Source organism: Scomber scombrus, chromosome 3, assembly GCF_963691925.1.
Source record: "Scomber scombrus chromosome 3, fScoSco1.1, whole genome shotgun sequence".
Lineage (NCBI taxonomy): Eukaryota > Metazoa > Chordata > Actinopteri > Scombriformes > Scombridae > Scomber > Scomber scombrus.
The window spans coordinates 1,769,246-1,790,526 of record NC_084972.1 but is presented as its reverse complement, the minus strand read 5'-3'; the positions used below and the strand labels follow the sequence as shown (position 1 = coordinate 1,790,526).

At 37.8% G+C, this 21,281-nt stretch overlaps 1 protein-coding gene across 1 annotated transcript in view; it reads right to left on the bottom strand.

The window, feature by feature from the left end:
* ptprga (protein tyrosine phosphatase receptor type Ga) overlaps positions 1-21,281 on the bottom strand; it is a 472,388-nt gene that overhangs the window by 46,580 nt on the left and 404,527 nt on the right. Inside the window, exons 9-12 of the mRNA XM_062416078.1 lie at positions 19,196-19,380; positions 8,174-8,282; positions 7,568-7,617; positions 4,177-4,939 (exon numbers count right to left, since the gene is read on the bottom strand). Coding sequence (XP_062272062.1) covers positions 4,177-4,939; positions 7,568-7,617; positions 8,174-8,282; positions 19,196-19,380 — 1,107 coding nt within the window. The remainder of the gene's footprint in view (positions 1-4,176; positions 4,940-7,567; positions 7,618-8,173; positions 8,283-19,195; positions 19,381-21,281) is intronic.

Sequence of the window (21,281 nt, the reverse complement as noted above, 5' to 3'; positions counted from 1 at the left end):
GTCAAATTTACCCGTGCACCTGTTCTAAATCTAAAAATGTACCCTGTCATAGTATTAATGCATTGTCTACATAAAGAAATGTCTGAAGTCAAGGAGTTTTTTTTTAATCATCAGTGTGTTTTGCTCCTCTTGTTTTATTATTTAATTATCTTTACACTAATCACTTTGCATGGCTGTCAGTATAAATCGTTCTAAAATGACGATGAAAATGGGTATTAGAAGGAAATATTTGCATATTTGGGTGGTATGACATTATTATAATACGAAATTGATCACGCAATGAGATAACCTGGGTTATTTATATTTGAAAAGGAGCCTAAATACCACAAATGAACAATAATGAGCCAAATAACCATGATAAACAAGCACCACACTTATGGGTGATTCAATGTTCCAACAAAATCTACATGAAAAAGTCAAGCTCACAGTTTAAATTAGGTGTGAATAAGAGAGCATCACCAAGAAACCTCAGATAACTATTAAAGCTTTTTGTTATTTATTTATAATATCATAATAATATATCTCTCTGTGTTCTGTTCATTCAAAAAGAATAAAGCAACGGACAATCAGGCTAAACAGCCTATAAACAATGAAGGGTAACATGGCAAAACAAAAATGATTGAATAATCAATGAACTAAAAATAAGTCTGTGAGGAGGCTAAATCATCTTCATATGATCATGTGATTATACGTCTCTCAGACATTCAGCATGCTGACTGTGCACTTTCCATACAGCTTTCCTGCACTTCAGGTCCTTGCTGAAGGTTTTTATCACAGGTCGTTCTCTGTTCTTTTTATAATTGAATTATGACTTGATGTAGTTATCAGATCACACACTCCAATTAATGATGTTGCCTAGCAACTTAATATATTCACACAAAGTCGCATGAAATGAATGAATTTCATATATGGGTAAATTTGACCCAGTGGTAGTTAGAGGTATAAACGTCTTTGTGTTTAATCTGGATTTGTATTCACTCTTTTCATCAATTATTTTAGGAAAATTTAAAGACAGAGGGTCATGAATATTTTATTACAACATAGTAATGTACAATTGAAAAAGCATCATAATACATTTTATCCTGTGGCGTTTCAAGCTTTAATTAACGGTCAACATCTTTGCTAAATTAGCCAGCTAGATAGTAGTTCACTATGTCTGAAAACAAAACAACAAACTATGATGTAATGAATATGAGATGGCTGCAATTTCTGAAGATCTTGTTTTTAGTAACTATATTAAATGATTGCTCACTCTCAGATTATATATATATAGATATTGTAGACTTCCAAAGAAGTAGTTTCCAAAATGGAGCCCGACACAGTTGTTAAGAGATGAGTTAAGTTCTGCCTCATCAACTGGGATTTGTAGTTGTTTGTAGCTCGCAGGCTGAAGATGGATGCTTTCTGAAATACTGACAGCATGCACTCAGCATTAAAAACACTTTCACAACAGAAGCTCTGAGCTGAGTGTATACTCTACAGTTACAACTTTTACAAAGTTGTGCAACAACTTTTAAGCTTTTGCTCTTGAGTCCCAGCAGCTCAAACAGAATCAAATTTGTTAAATGTGCTTTGACAAAGAGATTGAAAAAGCCATTTCCGGGAAATATCAGTAGATTGCTTTTGTTCATAATAATGTCTGGTCTTGTGCTTAGACAGTGTTTCAAAGCACTTTAAATTGAATGGATGTCCCATGGTGTTTGCTCGGCTAATGCGGTGCCGGGAGGAGAGGAAGGAGAGCAGGGAGGGTACAAGCAAAGCATTAAGTTGAAACTCTGTTAACATTTTACATCAGCCTGCATCACTGAAATCCATCCATTCTACATCACTACAATTCATCACCACTTAAGACCTTTATGCTGTACCACGACACATTCATCTCTCCATTATTCAACTCATGTTCCAAAGCATCAGTCACAACTCTTAAACAGATACACTGCATGCAGTTGACCTTCTTTAGGTCGATATTATACATCACTGAGTTACAGCTGTTCTCCAAAATGTATTATCAAACTTTCAAAACAATACAGTAGAAAAGTACAAAGTGGAGCAGTAACTAATCAGTATCATTTAGTCAAGGTGCTCGTCATATAAATACCCAACTGATGCATTTGCTGGTGTATTGTAAGCCCGGCAGCCTGCCAGGTCTGGGTTGGAACCTCAGTTGGAAGCATTGAGAATACATTTAAAAAAAGATGTTTTCTAAGCTAAAATGTGTTAAACAAGTAAGCTAGCTCCTTTAACCCTTACATACTGTTCAGTTCAAATTTGACCTGCTTTGACGTTTGACAGCAGTAAAAACACCCCAAATGTTGTTTTTCTATTACCCTGAAATTTGATGACTTTCCCTAAAGTGTTCCAAAAAACACAAAAATGAAACTTTTATGTCATGTTATGCTTTTGTATAGATGCTACAAATGTTTGTCCATTCAGGCTGTTCTGGGTCAAATTATCTCCGTATCTATTGACATGTGTTATAGTGAAATGAATAGTTCATAGTTTTAATAAGGATTTCTTTTTATGATGTAGCAGTGAAGACTGATGGCTCTAATGGTTCTACAATAAACCCCACACTTCCATAAAGTTCTGCTCATTTTCACTTTACATAAAATACATTAACATCATTATTACTATGTTATATTTTCATGTCTTAGGTAAAATAGGACATGATATTGTGTGATAGGAGATGTTTAGTGGTGTAAAAGATAAAAAATACACTCTCTCTGCTCTCTGAAACATGAATCAAGGTTTAATCACATTTATTGATCAGTCAGATCCACTATTGATGCTTTCTAAACACAGCTGTGGTTCTACATTTGGTGTTTTTATGAGGGGATTCTTAGACCGGCTCAAAACTGACCCAGAGCACACTGCGAGGGTTTAGAATATGAACAGAATGTAAGGGTTAAGAAATAGCTCAGCGCATAGTGAATATGCAGTCTAGAGAGAGAGAGATAGCGTACATGTGTGTGTCAGTGAGGCTGCAGCTACCACAGCAATCCACCTTCAATCCGAGAGCACACTGAGCATGCAGAGAACGGGATAGTTCCTGCCAAAAACAAGCACTAAGACCCAAAGAGACATGCTCGCTGCTAGCTGTTGCTCCCCCTTAGGCCTAACCCCTGGGTTATTGTTATCACCTGGCTTCTCACATAAGCTTACATATAGACCAGGCTTGTCCAAACTACTCCATAAAGGGAAGTGTGCCTGCATGCTTTTGTTCCAATCAATCAACAGTTTCTTCCCACAGGCAATAAGAATTATAAACACAAATTAATAACTCTGCCCCCTCCAACGCCCCTATACAATGTATGTATATATATATAATTAAAATATAAATTAAGTGTGTATGTGTATGTTTTATTTAACTTTGGCACAGGGATCCTGACTAACGCAGTTTCATTCCTCTATATGTATTTGTTTATATATAGATGGAATGACAATAAATTAAACTTGAACTTAAACTTGAACACGATTCGACCAATCAGTTCATTAAATGAGTCACCATGGTATGCTCCTGCTTGGTTGGAATGAAAACCTGCAGCCACATGAACCTTTGTGGAATAGTTTGGACATCCCTGATAAAGGGCAACCCCAGGGTGACAGAGTGTGTCTGCTGCTTGTGTTTTTGCACCCATACACTGACCTGTTGCCACTGTTGTGTCGATGCTTGAATGCTGCTGCTAGGTTGAGTTTTATTCATGTGGACTGGGTAGGCTGTGGAGCTAAATTGCCCTTCTGGGATAAATAAAGTTGTCTCAATCTGAATCTGAACAATTTTTCTGGCAGAAACCCTGACATTATTACATTATTTAACTGTACAAAGAGAGACTCCAAGTGGGCCTGCTTTATTCTAATGAAGTGCATAAAATCAGCAAGGTCATACATGATTAGTCACTGTTATGTCTGTGTAACCTCGTGTTAAGAGGCCCATCAGGAGGGCACCTTGAAAGCCATAGATATTAAACATTTGGATGGTTGATTTTATTTCTAGTGTATTGTATTCTAGTGTGTAAGAAATTCTGAATGCTGGTTTCACCATACAATCAAACTTTTTTTTAAATAATTACACAGCTCTGTAATTCACCAAATTCCCACTTTTCTTGTTCTTACTTTACAAAGAATCAAAGCTTGTGTTGGTGTTTAAGTGGGGCTGTAGTGCATTAGCTGACTCACCAGTATGGATGGAGAAAGGCCAGTGTTTCTTGGCCTCCCCTGTGCTGGGTCTGAGTGTTGCTGTGGGCCCCTCCAGAGCAGGGAACGCAGCGGTTTCATTGGCTGTCTCTGCTGTGGTGAGGTTAGAGTCAAGTGGATTATGGGTGTACACCTCGAGCTGGTCCTCTACGCCAGGTGGCACGTTAGTCGGATCTGGTTCTTTCTCCTTTGCGGTGGAGTCAGGTGTCTCACTGGGCGGCTCGTTCACCACTGTGTCATTGTCCTTCCTCCTTGCCTCACTCATACCCCCTGATCCCTTCCTCTCCTTCTTCTCATCTTTCTCATCTTCTTCCTCCTCTTCATCCTTATCATCACCTTCTCTTTCTCCCTCCTCTCCTTGACCCTTGCTGTTTTCGCTATCCTCAGCCCCGGCCTCTCCGCTATCTTTGGCGGCGGCCGTCGTGACAGAAGTGGAAGAGGCGGTGGCATCTTTGGTGGGCTCGGCAGGTTGACTGGTTGGCCGTGAGGAGCGGGGATTGTGTGTTGGTGCTCTGCTTGGCCAAACTGAGCTTGGGAAGGAGGAGATGACGCCGCCACTGAAGCCTAAGCCGGCCAGTAAAGTGCTGGTCACCACAGACGCCACCGTTGCCTGACTACCACTGGAGGAAGGGCCGATGCCTGTTGCCATGGAGACAAAGGAGAAGGGGATGCCCGAGGAGGTCCAGGTAGATGAACCAGAGGAGATAGGAGCCATGTCAGCTGAGGAGGCTGGAGACACCGTCGGCTGAGAAAGAAACAATTAGAATGTGATGTTAAGGGATACTTAAGGGTCCGGTCCTTGCACAGTAAGTTATGTTACATGAGGTAGATTATGGGTCAGTTTTTGTAGGTCGGTTCATAGATTAAGCAGTGATTAAGGCATTTTTAAGCTTTTCTATGGATGTTTTTTGGATCTAGGTCATGTCCTCCCAAGAGGGCCCAAAATAAATCTGACAGATCACATGGTGATGGAATACTCACTCTGATGGAACTGCTCCAAAGTCAGATCTACACCAAGGCATTAAATTATGGTGAGAAGTTACACGTTTTTAAAACAAGATTGCTTCAGTTGTTTTTGTAACTTTCCAAATTGTCTATCTGATAACTTTAAAAAATGATTGGTCAGGTGTGTGAAAGTAGGCAGATCCAGGAATTTTAAACCTTACAACCACTATATAATTTAAAGATTGATATGAAATGTGATGGAATAAGAAATAAAACAATCAAATTTGAACATTAACAGATCAGAGGTAAGTCCTTAGACAGTGGTCAAACTGAGGCCTTGACCCTTTAATGTTCTGTTCAACTGTTTGGTAGAGCACATTTTAGGTTATTATAAAAATGTGTTGAACTCAACCTGATTGAGCAATCTCTACCACTCAGTTTAGTTGTGTTATGCTAAAAACATCCACTAGATGTCACTTTGTGTTTCAGTAGCATGCCTTTCCAGTTTGCCTCCAAACAGGAAGCAACAAAGAGAAAATTGATTCCAGACATGAGGACTCATTATCTAACTTGATGAAACAAAAATAAGTCTAATAATGATCAAATCATTTTTTAAAAACATGCTATACCAAACGGTTGAATTGTCGTTTTCTGGTTAGCTAGCTAATGTAATTCAAACTGACTTTTTACTATAAAGTAAAAAACTTCTGACCATTCATTGTTGGTAAAATGAGACATTTAATGATATTCCATTATATAAATCAATCATTTTATGATTTTTTTACTATCTAAAATCATGCTTGAGCAAACGGTTAAGTTGTAGTGATAAGTGTAGTGATGCCAAGATAATACATTTAATTAATTCAATAAAAAAAAACATGAACATTCACTGTTATTAATATCAGAGATGAGCAAGTTCAATTAATTTCTTGGAAAAGTTAGCATTTTATTTGACTTTTTCTACATGTGTTTGGTATTTGTAAATGTATTTCATATTTTTACCATTAAGCGACTTCTCAACTATTTGGTAGAGGCCCATATCTTAATACTATGGGGTCCGTTTAAAAAAAAAAAAAAAAAAAATACAATTGATTGTTGTTATGATTGTCCCAAGTAAATAAATACAAATTCTATATCTTTTTTTCTTGATGAGGACATTAAAGGGTGTCACACATCTAAAAGACTGAGAACCACCTACTTATGTAATATAATATTCTCTGATTTCAAACCTTTAAACCATTTTATATGTTTTCAGATTCATATGAAATGTGCATTGAACAAAAAATAAATCTGATCTTTAATAGACCAAAATCCACAATGTTGGCTGTGTTCCTCAGTCTGCTGTTACATCAGTGATTATGAGGCAACCTTTAGCCTAAGTAATGGAAGATTAAGCCATAACATGATATAATTAAGATATTTTTAAGGTATTATAAGGAATGTCCCATTGTCTATCAACAAAAACAGTTATGGTTCTATCACAGTCTGGACTTATGTCCTTCTACCAGTCAACCAGATGCCCTCAGACCTTCTCCCTGTTTGTTGAACTTGATAGGAACAGGACATATAAACTCCAGATTATATTTACAGACCACGTGATTAACTGCTGCTCTTTACATTGAACCTGTCATTTGGTTAAATGTGAGAATGTTTGTTGAATGATCAGGTGGGTTAATGAAGGTGTTTCAGGCTGGTTTCACTGAGATTTAGTGCTATCACGCAATTCACATTCCAAGTGGTTATGTATCTGTTTTTTGGGCCAATGAAACGGATCTGTGTTTTGGACATTGAGTTTACATTTCTCTCAGATTATCTTGCAACCCACTTAGCTCTGTAGCACACTTTTTTTTTCTTATTTTGTTTACATCTGTTCTGCTGGCATTTCAGGCTTTCTTGAACCTACTAATTGTGTTTTCTGAGTTCTCTGTTTGCTCTGTGTTTCCTTCCTGTGTTCCTGTGCTTGCTTTTCTCTCCTTTGCTCATGTACACACCTACTCTGTATCAGCTTCATTAGCCCTGCCCTGCTCCCTGAGTCTTCCTCAGCCAATCAACTCTTTTCCTGTTCTACCTGCACCTCATCCCCTTGTCAGTTTGTATTTTAGTCCTGCTTTTCAGTTCAGTTTTGTTGGATCTTTTGTTCTACTTTGTTCTGCTCTGTGTTTCTCAGTTTTGCTTCAACCTGCCAGCTTTGTTTGTGTCTGCACGAGCTTTAAATAAAGAGGTTATTCTTCAGGCTTGCTCAGCCTGCAGTCTCCTACATTTGGTTCCACCTGCTCTGCTCCACCAAACAAATACTTCCTAATCCTGATTTAAATTCCCAATTGTACATTCCTTTCCACACAAGGGAGAAGATCCTAATATAGACACTGCTCTCTGCTGGATACAAAGTGAAAAGACAATAGTAGTGACTCATCTCTGCATCCCTTACCATTCCAGTTTTCACAATCCTTGTCCCTTCAAAGATCCTGGTGGTGTTTGCTGAAACACACAGAAAAAAAGATAACCCACAGTTAAACACAGGAAAGTCAATCAGGCAACACTTCACTTGAAGTGGCGTCTATAAGACATCCATAAGTGCACTGCATATACATTAATCAGAACATGACATAATGTAAATGCGAGGCACTGAATACTTAATGGAGCAGCGAATAAAGCAAATGCAGTTTGATGAAATGCATGTATCTCACTCTATTCCAGGTGCCTGTTGCCTCTCCTCTGTTATTTCTCCTTTAGCCTGCAGCTAGAATTTGAATAAATAACCTGAATATGAACAAATTTGGGATATTATGATCAAAGGAGTCATAACTGTCAGATTATACTGTTTGCAAAAGTGTAAAACAATATTAAAGCATTTGGAGAGAGGGCTGTGTACAAGGAACAGATACTAGCTGATGCTCGTATCGACAGTTATGATGACATAAGAGATAATATGGCGGCAATTTAACACTTGAGGTGTAAAAGGTGTGTGTGTGTGTGTGTGTGTGTGTGTGTGTGTGTGTGTGTGTGCGTGCGCGCGCGTGTGTGTGTGTGTTACCTCTGAAGAGCATGCTCTGGCTGAAGTCACTGCGCATGTCATTTGTGCAGACGGCCTGAACGCGAAACAGGTACAGCACATCCGGGGAGACGGGAGAAATGACAGCCTCCTGGACAACACACACACACACACACACACACACACACACACACACACACACACACACACACACACCCAAACACACACGCACGCACGCACACACACAAACACACACACACACACAAACACACACCCACACACCAAGAGGAAATAGAAGATCATTAATTTATCCAATAAAACTTTGCTTTAAGTCCCTCAATTTAGCATTCATAAACAGTTTATAAAACATATAATAAATGGTTTATCACATGCCATAATGTAATAAGCAGATATAAGGACATTTTTAAATGTTTAATTAATGTACAGTACGTGTCAACAATTATAACTTAGTCTTAGAGATATTTTGCATTAGTAAAAGTATAAGTGTTTTATTATATTGTCATGCAGAGTTATAGTTGTTGACTAATACACTTAAAAATGATAGCGTCTTATAATCATTGAATAAATGACTATACTGATTATAAATTCTAGACAGTGAGACTTCAATTTTCCATATAAGTGGTGTTCAATGTGTCTGCTTTCATTCCAGATCTAAACAGATGTTCTTCATATTTTACACAGTTCACTTCAGTCAAAATCCCCACAGCAGCAGAACACCACCCTGGTGCAGTATGTCAGTCAGCCAGTGTAGTCTGTTGCTCTCCTAATGAAGCTACAGTGGAAGGTCAGCCAGGACAGCTACCTTGTAACCACATGCGCACTGTTATTTCTCCATTGCCTTACCCTCACTCAGTTTACTTCACATTCTCAGAGACACGTAATGCTAGGCAGTGGCCCTTTAAACTAAGATTCTGTGCGTCATACACTAGATGTTAACAATGAACAGACATGCTCAGAAACATGATTTTCTATTGTAAGGAATAGAAAATATTTGAGCCAGTGCTTGGATTTTTTCACCAACTATCCTGTCTTATATAGTGCCAAGCTTTCCAAACCGGTTAATTCTGCTATGTATCAGCAGAATAATAATGAGTTATCTCTGCTATCCATCTCCATCACATACTGGGGTGAAATCTTAAAACCAGTGAGAGATTAATTCCAGTTAGTGGTATATTAGACCATCACACTTTGTTCATTCACAGACAGTTTCATTACTTCACTAAAGTCTCCTTTTTTTAATCATGTCTGGTACATCTATTAACCAGACGTTTCATAAGCTGTTTTATCACTGTAGATCATCACAGTCACACAGATACACAGTGCAAAGATACAGCAGGTCATTGAATAATATCATTCTCTCTTAAGCATTAGCACTGTCAAACCTCCTCACTATGTCAAGTATATTTAGCTGCACCATCACATTATATCACATATCTATTATTGAACTAATGTGCACCGTCAAACAATGAAATGAAATAAATAGAGATCTGATCTTAGGACAGTGAAGTGGCTCGGCTGAAAGCAACATGCAGACTTCATCAAATGGGAAATGTCACTGGGATTATTGTATTTTCCATAAACAAATACCTATAACTTCATAGTTATTTGAAACATGCTAAAATACATAAGTCCACACGTTCAGAAAATTAAAAAAATGTAAAAAATAAAAACGTTTTTTAACCTCTTCCGACCCTGCATCGTCGGGTTTACCTTGTGGCAGCAAAAGCAGTGTAAAAACGAGATGACAGGCATTTTGGATTCATCTTTAAAAATGCACACTAAACAAAAGCTCTGGTCTCAGGAGGTTAAAGCAAACTTTGATTGTATCCTGTCAGAACATCTATGCATATATTCTCTCAAAATCTAACATGGTCGTGACCACAGCCTCTGTGTAGCAGTTTTCAGGCTGCACCTCCTTCAAAAGACATATGAAATCTTGTCCCTGAAGTGACACCTTCTACGCCAAACCTGCACCTCCTACCAATTGAAACAGTCTACAGAGGATTCTACATCATTTCCAATTCCCATCCAGAGCCTCACACAGACTAAATCTAAAAGGAGTTTGACACTACATTTTTCACCCTCATCTCTTGGAGCCTTTGGAATGGAACGGCCTTGTCAACTTGTTATAGGTTGTACAGTCATGAATACAGACTTCAAAAGGAAGTGAAGCCTGCATTCAGATATAACTACTTAATGTAAAATGCAGAGTGGAGGCTGCTAAAGACTGTTAATAATATCAATAGCGGTGCCATTTGGTTACATTATTTACACTGACATCAGTTAAACATGAGCACTGATGTGGTGCTGTAATGATACACTGATATTGATATAATACATGTAGTGCCTTCTATAAAAACAAACAAACAATTGAACTGGGTTAATTATAAGTCTTCACATCTCATCTGTGAATTACCTTGTATTCAGAAGGAACCAGATATCATCACCACAGATACACCGCAGGGCTGTACAGACAACCTGAAGTGCAACTGATAGCTTTCATGAGAAGGCTGAGCCCTGTCAGATGGGAGTGTTGCTGTTCACACTAACGCGGAGGAGAATTCACACTTCCATCTGACGCCTGATCTCATACAGATGGGTGGCAAAGATTGAGTAAATCAAAAGTTTTCATGTAAACATCTTAGGGCTTGAATGTACAATGGCATCAACTGATACTGATAAAACAAGCCGGATGCCAGAGAAGTCTGGGAGCGCATCACTCTCCTTTACACAACTGTTCTGCACTGTTACTCTATTTATACACTCACACTATACCTTGGGTAGTCACTGCTGCAGTTTAACAGACAGTAGTATAGAGACACAGGACTCTCTCAACTTTGCATTTAAACAACTGCAGATATATGAAGATACTTGTAATGTGAGTGAACTTATCTTAATGTGGAGTGTTAATCTTAGTTCATCAAAAAATAAAAAAAATAAAACAGATAAAAGCAACATAAATAAGACGATTTAGGAACTGTACTTAAAAAGCTCAATGTTAAAATCTTAAAGGTCATAAAACTCATTAAAAAGTTGCCTTTAATGCCTACTACTACTGCTGTGCAATATATTTAGGCAAATGTGCAATATATTTTTGTATTTCTATTCTTTCTTTAAATTTCCGCTGTTTTACTTACTTTACTTCCCTTGTTTTATTATTTTCAATATACAGCACAGAGACCAGTATGTGAAGCTGTAGCGATGTGTTTTGTATCCTAAGCTATTTGAGCTCTTTTGTCCCTGTAGTGCACTTCCTGTAAATAGTGCTTAGTGGCTCCTGGTCCACTGCAATGATTTTGCTGCTGTGTGAATGTTGCTCACTGCTCCAAACCAAGCTTTTATTTTGAAAGTGAGGATGGATTGAATGGAGCACCTATAAAAAACATTTAGAGTTGATTGATGGACAAGAGCAATTTGGCAGAGATGAATCTCACATATGAAGATCACTTTCTTAGTCACAGGCACTATTGCTCAGTATGTGAAATTATAACATCTTGCGATGCTTTGGAGGAACTTTGTTAAGTGAGAAAATAAAATAACCCTGATGATGTCATAGTGATGTCATCAAGGTTGTTTTTTCTTATACTTGGAGACATTTATGACAGAGAAATTGCCTTAATGACAGAGGCACAAAGACTTCAAAGACACAGGTGTATAACAGGCATGCAGGGTCAAATGAAAGATGGAGTTGCATCATGGGAAATGTAGGATTTCATTTTTTTGAGATTGACCTATACTTGCTGTAAAGTTGTGAACTCCAATTACAATCATTTGTTTCATGGTTTGTTGATATACCATTTGGCGCTGGTAGACATCTGCTGAGAAGCAGTTCCCAAGAACTGGCCAATCAGAAGAGAGTGGGCTAATCTGGAGGGGGGGCCTTAAAGAGACAGGAGTTAAAACTGCCTGTTTAAGACAGAGGCTGAGCAGAGGGGCTGTGTAAAGAGCCAGAATGAGTTAAATGAGTTTTTTGAACAGTAAATCATGCACTGATATTCCAGTGGAGCCCCAGATAGACTTGGACATGTACATGAAATGTCCCCTAATTTCTTGGGGACAGAATTTTTTCTCAAAGGACAGGACAGCTCTTATGCTAACTGCTCTTAAAACCACAATTTCATACTTTTTATTTCTAAGTGTATCGATACAAAATATACTCTTATTTGCCTTCTATAGGTTATGTTAGAAATTTACATTAACTCCAGAAATCTGCTGTGTAAAAAGATAATTATGATGAGCTTTTATCCCATCATATTAACATCTTCAGTCATTTCATTGTGCTATTTCTACCCCCAGCCCAACCTCCCTGACTCATGCCAGTTCTGCCCTGTTGAATCCAGTTAGGAACCTGTTTCCCTTATTCGCTCCTCCTTTTTCATCCTTCACAAGTGGTATGGACCGTAAAATAGTCCAGTCCACAGTGTTTTATTACATGGGGATTCACCATTAATTGTGACAAAGGGGACATGTGAGTGGGATTTGGGGGTCCTAAAGCCATGTAAGTCCCTGTTGTGACCTAGATAGAGGCGTCAAGGGAGGATATGAGAAGTAAGAGCAGAATCAAGGGGCTGACAGAAGGAGGGTGTGTGTGTGTGTGTGTGTCTGTGTGAGTGTGTGTGTGTGTGTGTGTGTAGAGTGGTTGAGGGACAGTGAACTGGATTTCAGAGGGAGAGATGGTCTCTTGAGTTAATGATGGAAGGATAAAACACTTCCCACCTCTCTCAATCTTTTATCACAGCATATTCCTTTTTCCACAGCCAGGGGGCACTCTCATCTCTCTCTTTTTTTGCAGGCCTTTCTGTTTTCCCATAGAGCCACTGGCCCAAGGTCATGCTTTTTTGCACAGGCTGGCAGCCCTGCATCCCCTCCAGCTTAGCATTAGTATTCTGCTAGCTGACCGGCAGACCACTATGTAAGGGAATGAACCCTCCTGTCTGCTGCACAGCCTTCTCTCATAGCTCATTTTGGCTCCTGATGAGACCATTTGTAATTAAATTAAAGGAGGATGTAGCTTGGTGTGTGTGAGCGTGGGCATGTGTGCGTTTGTGTTCCAAAACTTTTGTCCCCAGACAAATAAATACTACTTTATTAAAATCTCTCTCGACCCATTCCCTCATAATAAGTTGTATTTACCCAAGGCTGCGTGTGCACGTGCTTTTGTTAACAAAAAAAAAAAAGCCTCATATTTATAATGATGCAATCAGTGCTGATTTTGTACGTGTCAAAACAGTTTTATCCCAAAAGAAGTTATTAGATTTTCCAAGGCCCTCGCAGTCATATTTTTGATGATGTAAAATTCTCTATATTTCTGAAATAACACACACACACACACACACACACACACACACACACACACACACACACACACACACACACACACACACACACACACACTTCCTCCCATTGCTACTGCATATAACTGTGCGTTTAGATTCCAGTAATTATTCATAGTTGACCAAGTTGACTTTGGCTATGTTCAAGGCAGGAATGCATCTGGACAGATCAGTGTTATCTGTACACATGATGGAAATATAGTAGTCCAATCAAATATGTGCAAATGTCCAGTGTATCAAAGTGATAACATTAAACCATAGTTTAATTGGTTTAATTTATTTCTTTATCTTTGCACTAAATGTTACCTGATTTTTATTGTTTGATGCACTGTTGTCGGGTTTTTGTGCCTTGTAAGGTGTCCTTGAGTGCTTTGAAAGGCGCCTTTAAATAAAATGCATCATTATTATTATTATTATTATTATTATTATTATTATTATTATTATTATTATTATTATTATTATTATTATTATTATAGTGCAATCATCAAGTTAATAAATAAGTGGTGTGTTCTCAACTTGTGACGCATCAGGAGGTAGTGGAATATGAAGTAATAAAAAGGGGGGAAAAGACAAAAGCAAGAAATGATGAGAGGGGAAAAGGCAGGAAGCAAAAGGTTGAGAAAGGAAGGAGTGAATGACAGCTACAGTCAGACATATGGAGCACCAGAAGGTATAAGAGTAGCAGGGGCCCAAACTTTATAAAAAAGTATTTTTTGCAAATAATTAAATATATAATAAATATATGCCTGGTTTAAAATATTTAAAACAAACCCATGACACTGCAACATGACAGTTAATTAATGATACATGCAGAGAAATGAAGTGCATTTCACATGTTCACCAACCTAACTCTTACTGACTGACATCCTCACTCTCTCTCAGAAGCTCAGCTTAATACTGCTGACAAAGATTCACTTCCTCTGACTGCATGGCTGCCTCTCTCGCCTCCACATTCCTCTCTTATCACCTCTCCATATAAGGCATAATTGCTTCAGTAATAACAAGCAATAAGACAATGTTGATATTGTACAGCTAAGATACTATTACTATGTGCCAAAGAATTAGTTTATTATAATTCACATATCATAATACTGAGGATTGGAAGACGCCATGCATTTAAGCCACAATTCTAGAAAGCTTTAGATAAGGTGTATTATACACTGGGTTATAAAAGACTTTAACAGTTAACATTCTCTCATCCCTTCCTCTCTCCCTATAAAATGACTGAAAACATAAGTGCTTAAAGAACATGGCATTTATTAAACAGTTAACATTTATGTAAATGTAGCTACATTCTCTGTCCTTCCACAGATTTTCAACAGTTATGCAAACATAACACATAAAATACAAGGAAAGGAAATATGTATGCTTACTGTATATAATCATGCATCAGTTGTTACTTTAATGTCTGACATTGAACGCACAACAGTGGCTGCTTTGTACAGAAGGGAGAAAAACATCTGTGATTTGGTCACATTTGTGCATGTGTATGACATTGTCCTAATCTTGGAGTTTGTTGGGAATAAAGACACATACATGACTTCATAAGTAACATAAACAGCTTGGAGAAATGTGTTATGTGCAGTGTTGGGGAGTTACTATTTCCATGTAACGGCTTTACATTATTTAATTATAAAATACATGTAAGTGTAATCTGTTACACTTACTGAGAAAATGTGTCATTAAATGACAGTTACTGATGAAAATGTTGATGATTACAAAGGAGGTTACATCTGAAGTCACACCTTTAAGATTTTACTCATGTTTTAATATTGAACATGTAATTGAATACATATATTGCTGTTTTTAATTCTTTGAAATCAATATTTGTTATATTTAGTAAATAAATCATGACGTGGGTTTATTAGGAGCACACATGGACTTAAATGGTGTCACAGTACCAATTAAGTCCTCTTTATTCATCAAATATCTTTATTTTATATTATAAAATCTACATGAACTAATGAATACATTTTAAATGAGAGATAAATGTTGCTTTATAAGAAATGATCTCTCTTATAAATCATGTCAGTATCCATGAAAAACTGTTGAACTTAGATGAAGTCATTGAAATAGTTACATTACTTATTACATTTAAAATAGGGTAACTAGTAATCTGAAACATTTTACATCTGTAACCTTCAAGTAACCTTCCCAACCCTGGTTATGTGACAGTATCCACACTCACTCACTGCATGGCATGCACTTTGTCAATAACAGTCCATCTGAAATGTTAGTTATATGCTACTAAGTTCTGTCACTTTACCTTACATACACTAATGTCAATTCTCAGCTACACTCAGAAAGCAGCTGAAGTACTGAGTATGTTGTGTCAAGCTGGGTGCAGCAGGAATAACAGGAATTTATTTATTTATTAAAAAATAAAAAAAATAAAAAATAAATAGAAAAGGTGCACGCGCTCTCCATGAGGTCAAAACAAGCAGGTGCTCTGGTCTATGGAACATTTTTTGGTGTGAGTGGGTGTGTAGTCGGCGATTACTGGCCGAGGATCAGCTGATGTTTGGCTCATCTGGAATGTGCACTTTGATGTGACCCATTTGGGTTTTTCAAGGCCTGCGCTTTTGTCTCAAAGCTGCCAAATATCTACTTAAAAAGCATCCATAGTGAAGGATTAGCAGGCACTATTAGCCACTTTTCAGCCTTTACACTATGTATTAAAATATGAAATGACACATATGAGGAGAGAGATTGTATCCATCTTACCTTCCTCTATTTAGAGCTATTCATAATTATTTCAATGTGCAAATTAAATGTATTATATGAAATGTGATTGTTGTGTTAGGCTATCCTTTAATATGAGCAGCAAGCTACTGCATTATTAAATTTGACTGTTACCAGCAGTACACGCAGTAGACAGCACACTCAGAGAGGCAGTATGCTTGTTAAAAGAGTGACATGAAGCAGCATCATTGTGAGTCTTTCACATCATTCAAAATAAATCACTATTTCAACAATATGTTTTTTCTAAATTGTCTTCACTTCCTTACAACCAACACAATAGCTGCTATAGGAGCTGCAGTATGAACCATATTAGCAGTGGCTTCATTATTCATTACTCACAGTTATTCATTCATTATTCAGCTGTGTGGCTGCTGCTTGATTTCAGTCTTAGAAAGGCCATGCACTGACTCGGCTGAAAGTTGAATTAAACTCCACTCGAACTAACTTCCAGCATACAATTCCTAAAACACAGTGGTGTGATGAGGCTCACCGCGCCGTGGACATGACATCTGAGCTGCATGCGAGGGAGAACTGAAAGCGTTCATTGTTCTTCTGTATCTCAGTGGAATATATGGCAGTACAAACATGGCTATCGACAGCAACGAGTCAGAAAAGTCTGAACAGATCTGGTTCTTTTTTTCCGCCACGAAACCAGGCCAACGAAGCACATCAGAGAAAAACTGCAAAACTGAGTGTGAGTGTGTGTGTGTGTGTGTGTGTGTGTGTGTGTGTGTGTGTGTGTGTGTGTGTGTGTGTGTGTGTGTGTGTCTTTGAGATAAGTGTTTAGAAGCTCATTCAAAGAAGGATTTAAAGCAGTGAGCTCAATATATGCACACATATTTGATGTTGAGCTAATCTTGTCCATACTGATGACTTCCTAATATTCTATACTACAGAATACTGGCAGGTGTAAAAGGGACAGTACCAGTGTTATATAGTGTATGTATATGTATATAGTTTATCTGTGTCATTGGATTTTTGTGTTTGCAGACATATTTAAGACTCTGTGTGTGCATTATTGGCATTTTTGCTTGGCTGGTAATGATGAGAAGTCTGCATTTCTGTGTGGAAACTACGATTACTCACTGATGTTAATCTTGATGTGACAGCAATTGTAATTGCAACCCGATATAACCTCATCTCTGATAGCATACTGTGTTTTATCCTGCTGATTTGATTTGCTGAATACAAGTTGGAGAAAATATAATTGCTGTCTGCATTTTGTTGACTGGCAATGAAATGACCAAGTGTCATGTGTCATACAGAAATCATAGGGTGGAGGTATATGTAGGAGGTAAAAAGACTTGACACCAGACAGTAGAGTTCACAGCAGACCACTAATTACAATATGTCACACAACTTCTCGGTACACCAAAGTGTTTTTCACTATCTTGCCAGAGTGGAGTCTGAGGTTGTGACTGAGACTGCTTTCGTAACATGCAGTGCATCAATGTGACTTGTACATTACCATAGATACACAACATTACCATAATAGCTTTTGGAAATAGCATTTCCAAAATATAAATGACAATAAATATACATTTAAAAAATGCTTTGATAATTTGGTATGCACAAATAATACTAATAGAAGTTACCAAATTCATTTATTAATGTATATTCAATGGACAAGTTGGATCATTTTTAATACAAATGATTCTGTATGCTTGATTTCCATCCCTCAAAAGTCCATTTATAGTTGACAATATTGATCTCTTAAAAAGCGTATTATTATTATTATTATTATTATTATTATTATTATTATTATTATTATTATTATTATTATTATTATTATTATTATTATTATTATATATTTTTATTTTGTTAGAATAAAGCTCACACTGGTCTGGTTTAGGCCACTAAGGCATTTAAGGATGGGGGGTGATGTGGTTCTGACTAAATATTGATAGAAACATGTTTGTGTCAAGCCAGGATTGCTTTTTATATATTTACACTAAAGATCACCATCTGTCCCTGATCTTATATAACTGTAAAAAAAAAAGACTGAGGTTGTGAGCCATGAATATTGTTGGAAAGTCATTGACATTGAGTGAATATTTTGAAGATATATTCAATATGAACACTGGCCTGCTGAAAGCCTTTAGGTACGGTGGCTGGGAAGTGCAAACAGTTAATTTAATGGATTCATTTGCATTGCAGTTGGTTCATTCATGAGTTGAGCATTGTATAAATTCCGCCACCAGGTGATGCTGTAGAGTCCGTAAGAAAACGCACACTTTATCACGTCACTTTTGGCATTTGGTACATTCCCTTTCCGTGAAGATTGTGTCAATTGTACATTTGTTTCAGGATTGGTATAAATGTTTCACAAGCCATGTCAATTTGTTTTCTAAAATAAAAATGTGTTTTGACCTTGTTAAAAGAGTTTTTCTCATATCATTTTATTGTATGATATGTAAAAATGTTTTCCAAAATGTAAATTTGTTTCAAGCTTTGTAAAAGTGTTTCACACTTTGTAATGTTGTTTTGCACTTCCCGGCCCCTGTATTTAGGAGACATAGGTATACTTAAGTATAAGACATAATTACAGCAGTATTTGAATGTATGGAATTGTCACATTTATATTATTTGCATTGTTTATCTTATGGGTTTTATTTCCCCAAGTCACAGCTCATCAACACAAACTCTCATATCTCATGTTTCAGAGTCTCACAGCACCTGAGAAGAACAACATAAATCAATGTTGGCCTTTTCAAACCAGTCGGCACATTTCAGACGCCTCATACAACAATGAGGTGACTCACAAGTACTGTACACTCCATATTCTCTTTGTTATCACTGCAGTCTGTAAATGTGACCAACAATCTTGCCTCCAAGACACATCCAACCCGTCTTTCATAATACTGTGACTCACAGTATATTATACATTACTATATGTCATGTATTTTGGCTAATCTTCATGAGGTGCAGAATCAGCTCCCACTACAGGTTTGGCCCCGACCAGTCTTACCAGTTTGTGTTTGGCGTCGGTGAGGTGCGTCTCCTCGTAGCTGTCATCATGGGCCGTCCAGCTGTAGGACACCAGGAAGTGGAGGATGGGCGGGTGGTAGGTGACCTCGGGGTGAGCCCAGCGAACTACCAGAGCGCTGCTGTTCACATGCTGCACCTTCATGTTGAAGGGAGCGCTGCTGCACACTGAGAGGAGGAAGAGAGAGAAAAAAAGGAGGGAAGGATGGAGGGATATGTAGGACAGGAGGAGAGGAAATAATGTAAAATGGAAGTATGGAGGAGGAAAATGAGGAATTGAGTAAGGAACGGAGGGGAGTAATCAAGGAAAACAAGGAATGAATTAAGGAAAAAAAAGAAGGAAAGTCAGATGATAAGATTGTGAATGAGGATGGAAGGATGATTTGAAAGGAAGAAAGAAAGACAATAAGCCATAAGGATACAGTATTTAGGGGGAAGTAGAGATAAAACAAGAGAAAGAGGAGTTGAGGGAAGGAGAGGAGGAGGAACACGGTAAGAAATGCATATAAAATGAAGGGATGGAGGAGGAAAGTGGAGGAGGGATGTAACAAAGCAGAGAGGCAGAAAAGGACAGAGGAATAGAGGAGGAGAAGAATTGATGACAGAGAGGAGGCAAGGAGGAAGAAAGGAAAGCGATAAAGAACAAATATAAAAGGGAGCGATGGAGGGGGAAGATGAGGGAGGGAAGGATTGAAGAAACCAATGAAATGAAGGGAGGAGGGGAAGCAGTAAAGTCGGACAAAGAAAGGAGGGAGAGACAAAAAGAGATAATTCAATGACTGAATACATCGGATTTGCTTATCTTTCAAATACACTCAGAGAGAGAGAGAAAGAGAGAGAGAGAGATTGAGTGTTACGTTAGTGTGAGTTGTATTAATGATGTGTTATTAATATTGCTGTGAGACACTGTTAGTCATTGACACACACACACTAACACACACACACACACACACACACACACACACACACACACACACACACACACACACACACACACACACACACACACATACACACGTAAACCACTATGTTCTCCAGTATACCAGTATACATACATTGCCTAAACCACACACACGACTATTCTACACATATACATAGCTATCACACACACACACACACACACACACACACACACACACACACACACACACACACACACACACACACACACACACACACACACACACACACACACACACACATGCACAGAGAGCTTTCGTCTACAGGCTCTAATAACATAAGTTCATATATAGTCGCCTTCAGGCAAAATGCAGCCAACCTGCTCTGCCTTCATATATCTGGCAGTGAGAGATATGAAACCCAACACATGAACAGTGTGTGTGTGTGTGTTGTTTTTTATGAATATAACAACACACCCTCTTGCATAATAACCCTCCAATCATGCTGATGGTACCAGACATGCACTGGCTGCTGCTGACCACTAGGAGTCTCTAGTTTCCTGCTCATATGCGAGAGTGAGAGTTTTTAATTTGAGATATCGGATACCACTGCCCACGTACTTTTGGTCTGGAGTTATTGTCCACTGTCACTGAAGCAAATAAATACCTGACACACATTGTCACAACTGATTTCATTAACATAGGAAAACCGTTTAGTCGTTTACCCAAATGGAGCAAATAGTAACCACAAAAGACAGCACACTGCACAATAAGTATGACAACAGACATGTCAATAGGTAACTGTTGAATTACCATAACAACAAAAAAAACTATTTTAAACTAAACTATTATTTAAACACTAAAACAGTACTCACACACAACTACTGTCACTCACAGCATATCACAGTTTGTAGTTTGCTAAGCTGTTTTCATCGTCCTGATTCCAGACGTTAAATTTCAAATTTAGTTCAAATCATCACAATGAGAGTAAAGGGCGAAGACTACATAAATAGAATCTGTCAATCATCATCATCCAGACTCGAACGGAATCTGTGGATTTTTTTAGTTTTCTGCACTGATCCATAATGAATATCTGCGGAATTCTGTGAGTGTTTTTTTTTTTTTGCTTGTAGATAATAAAGATAATAAAGATTGTTTTAAATGAATTAG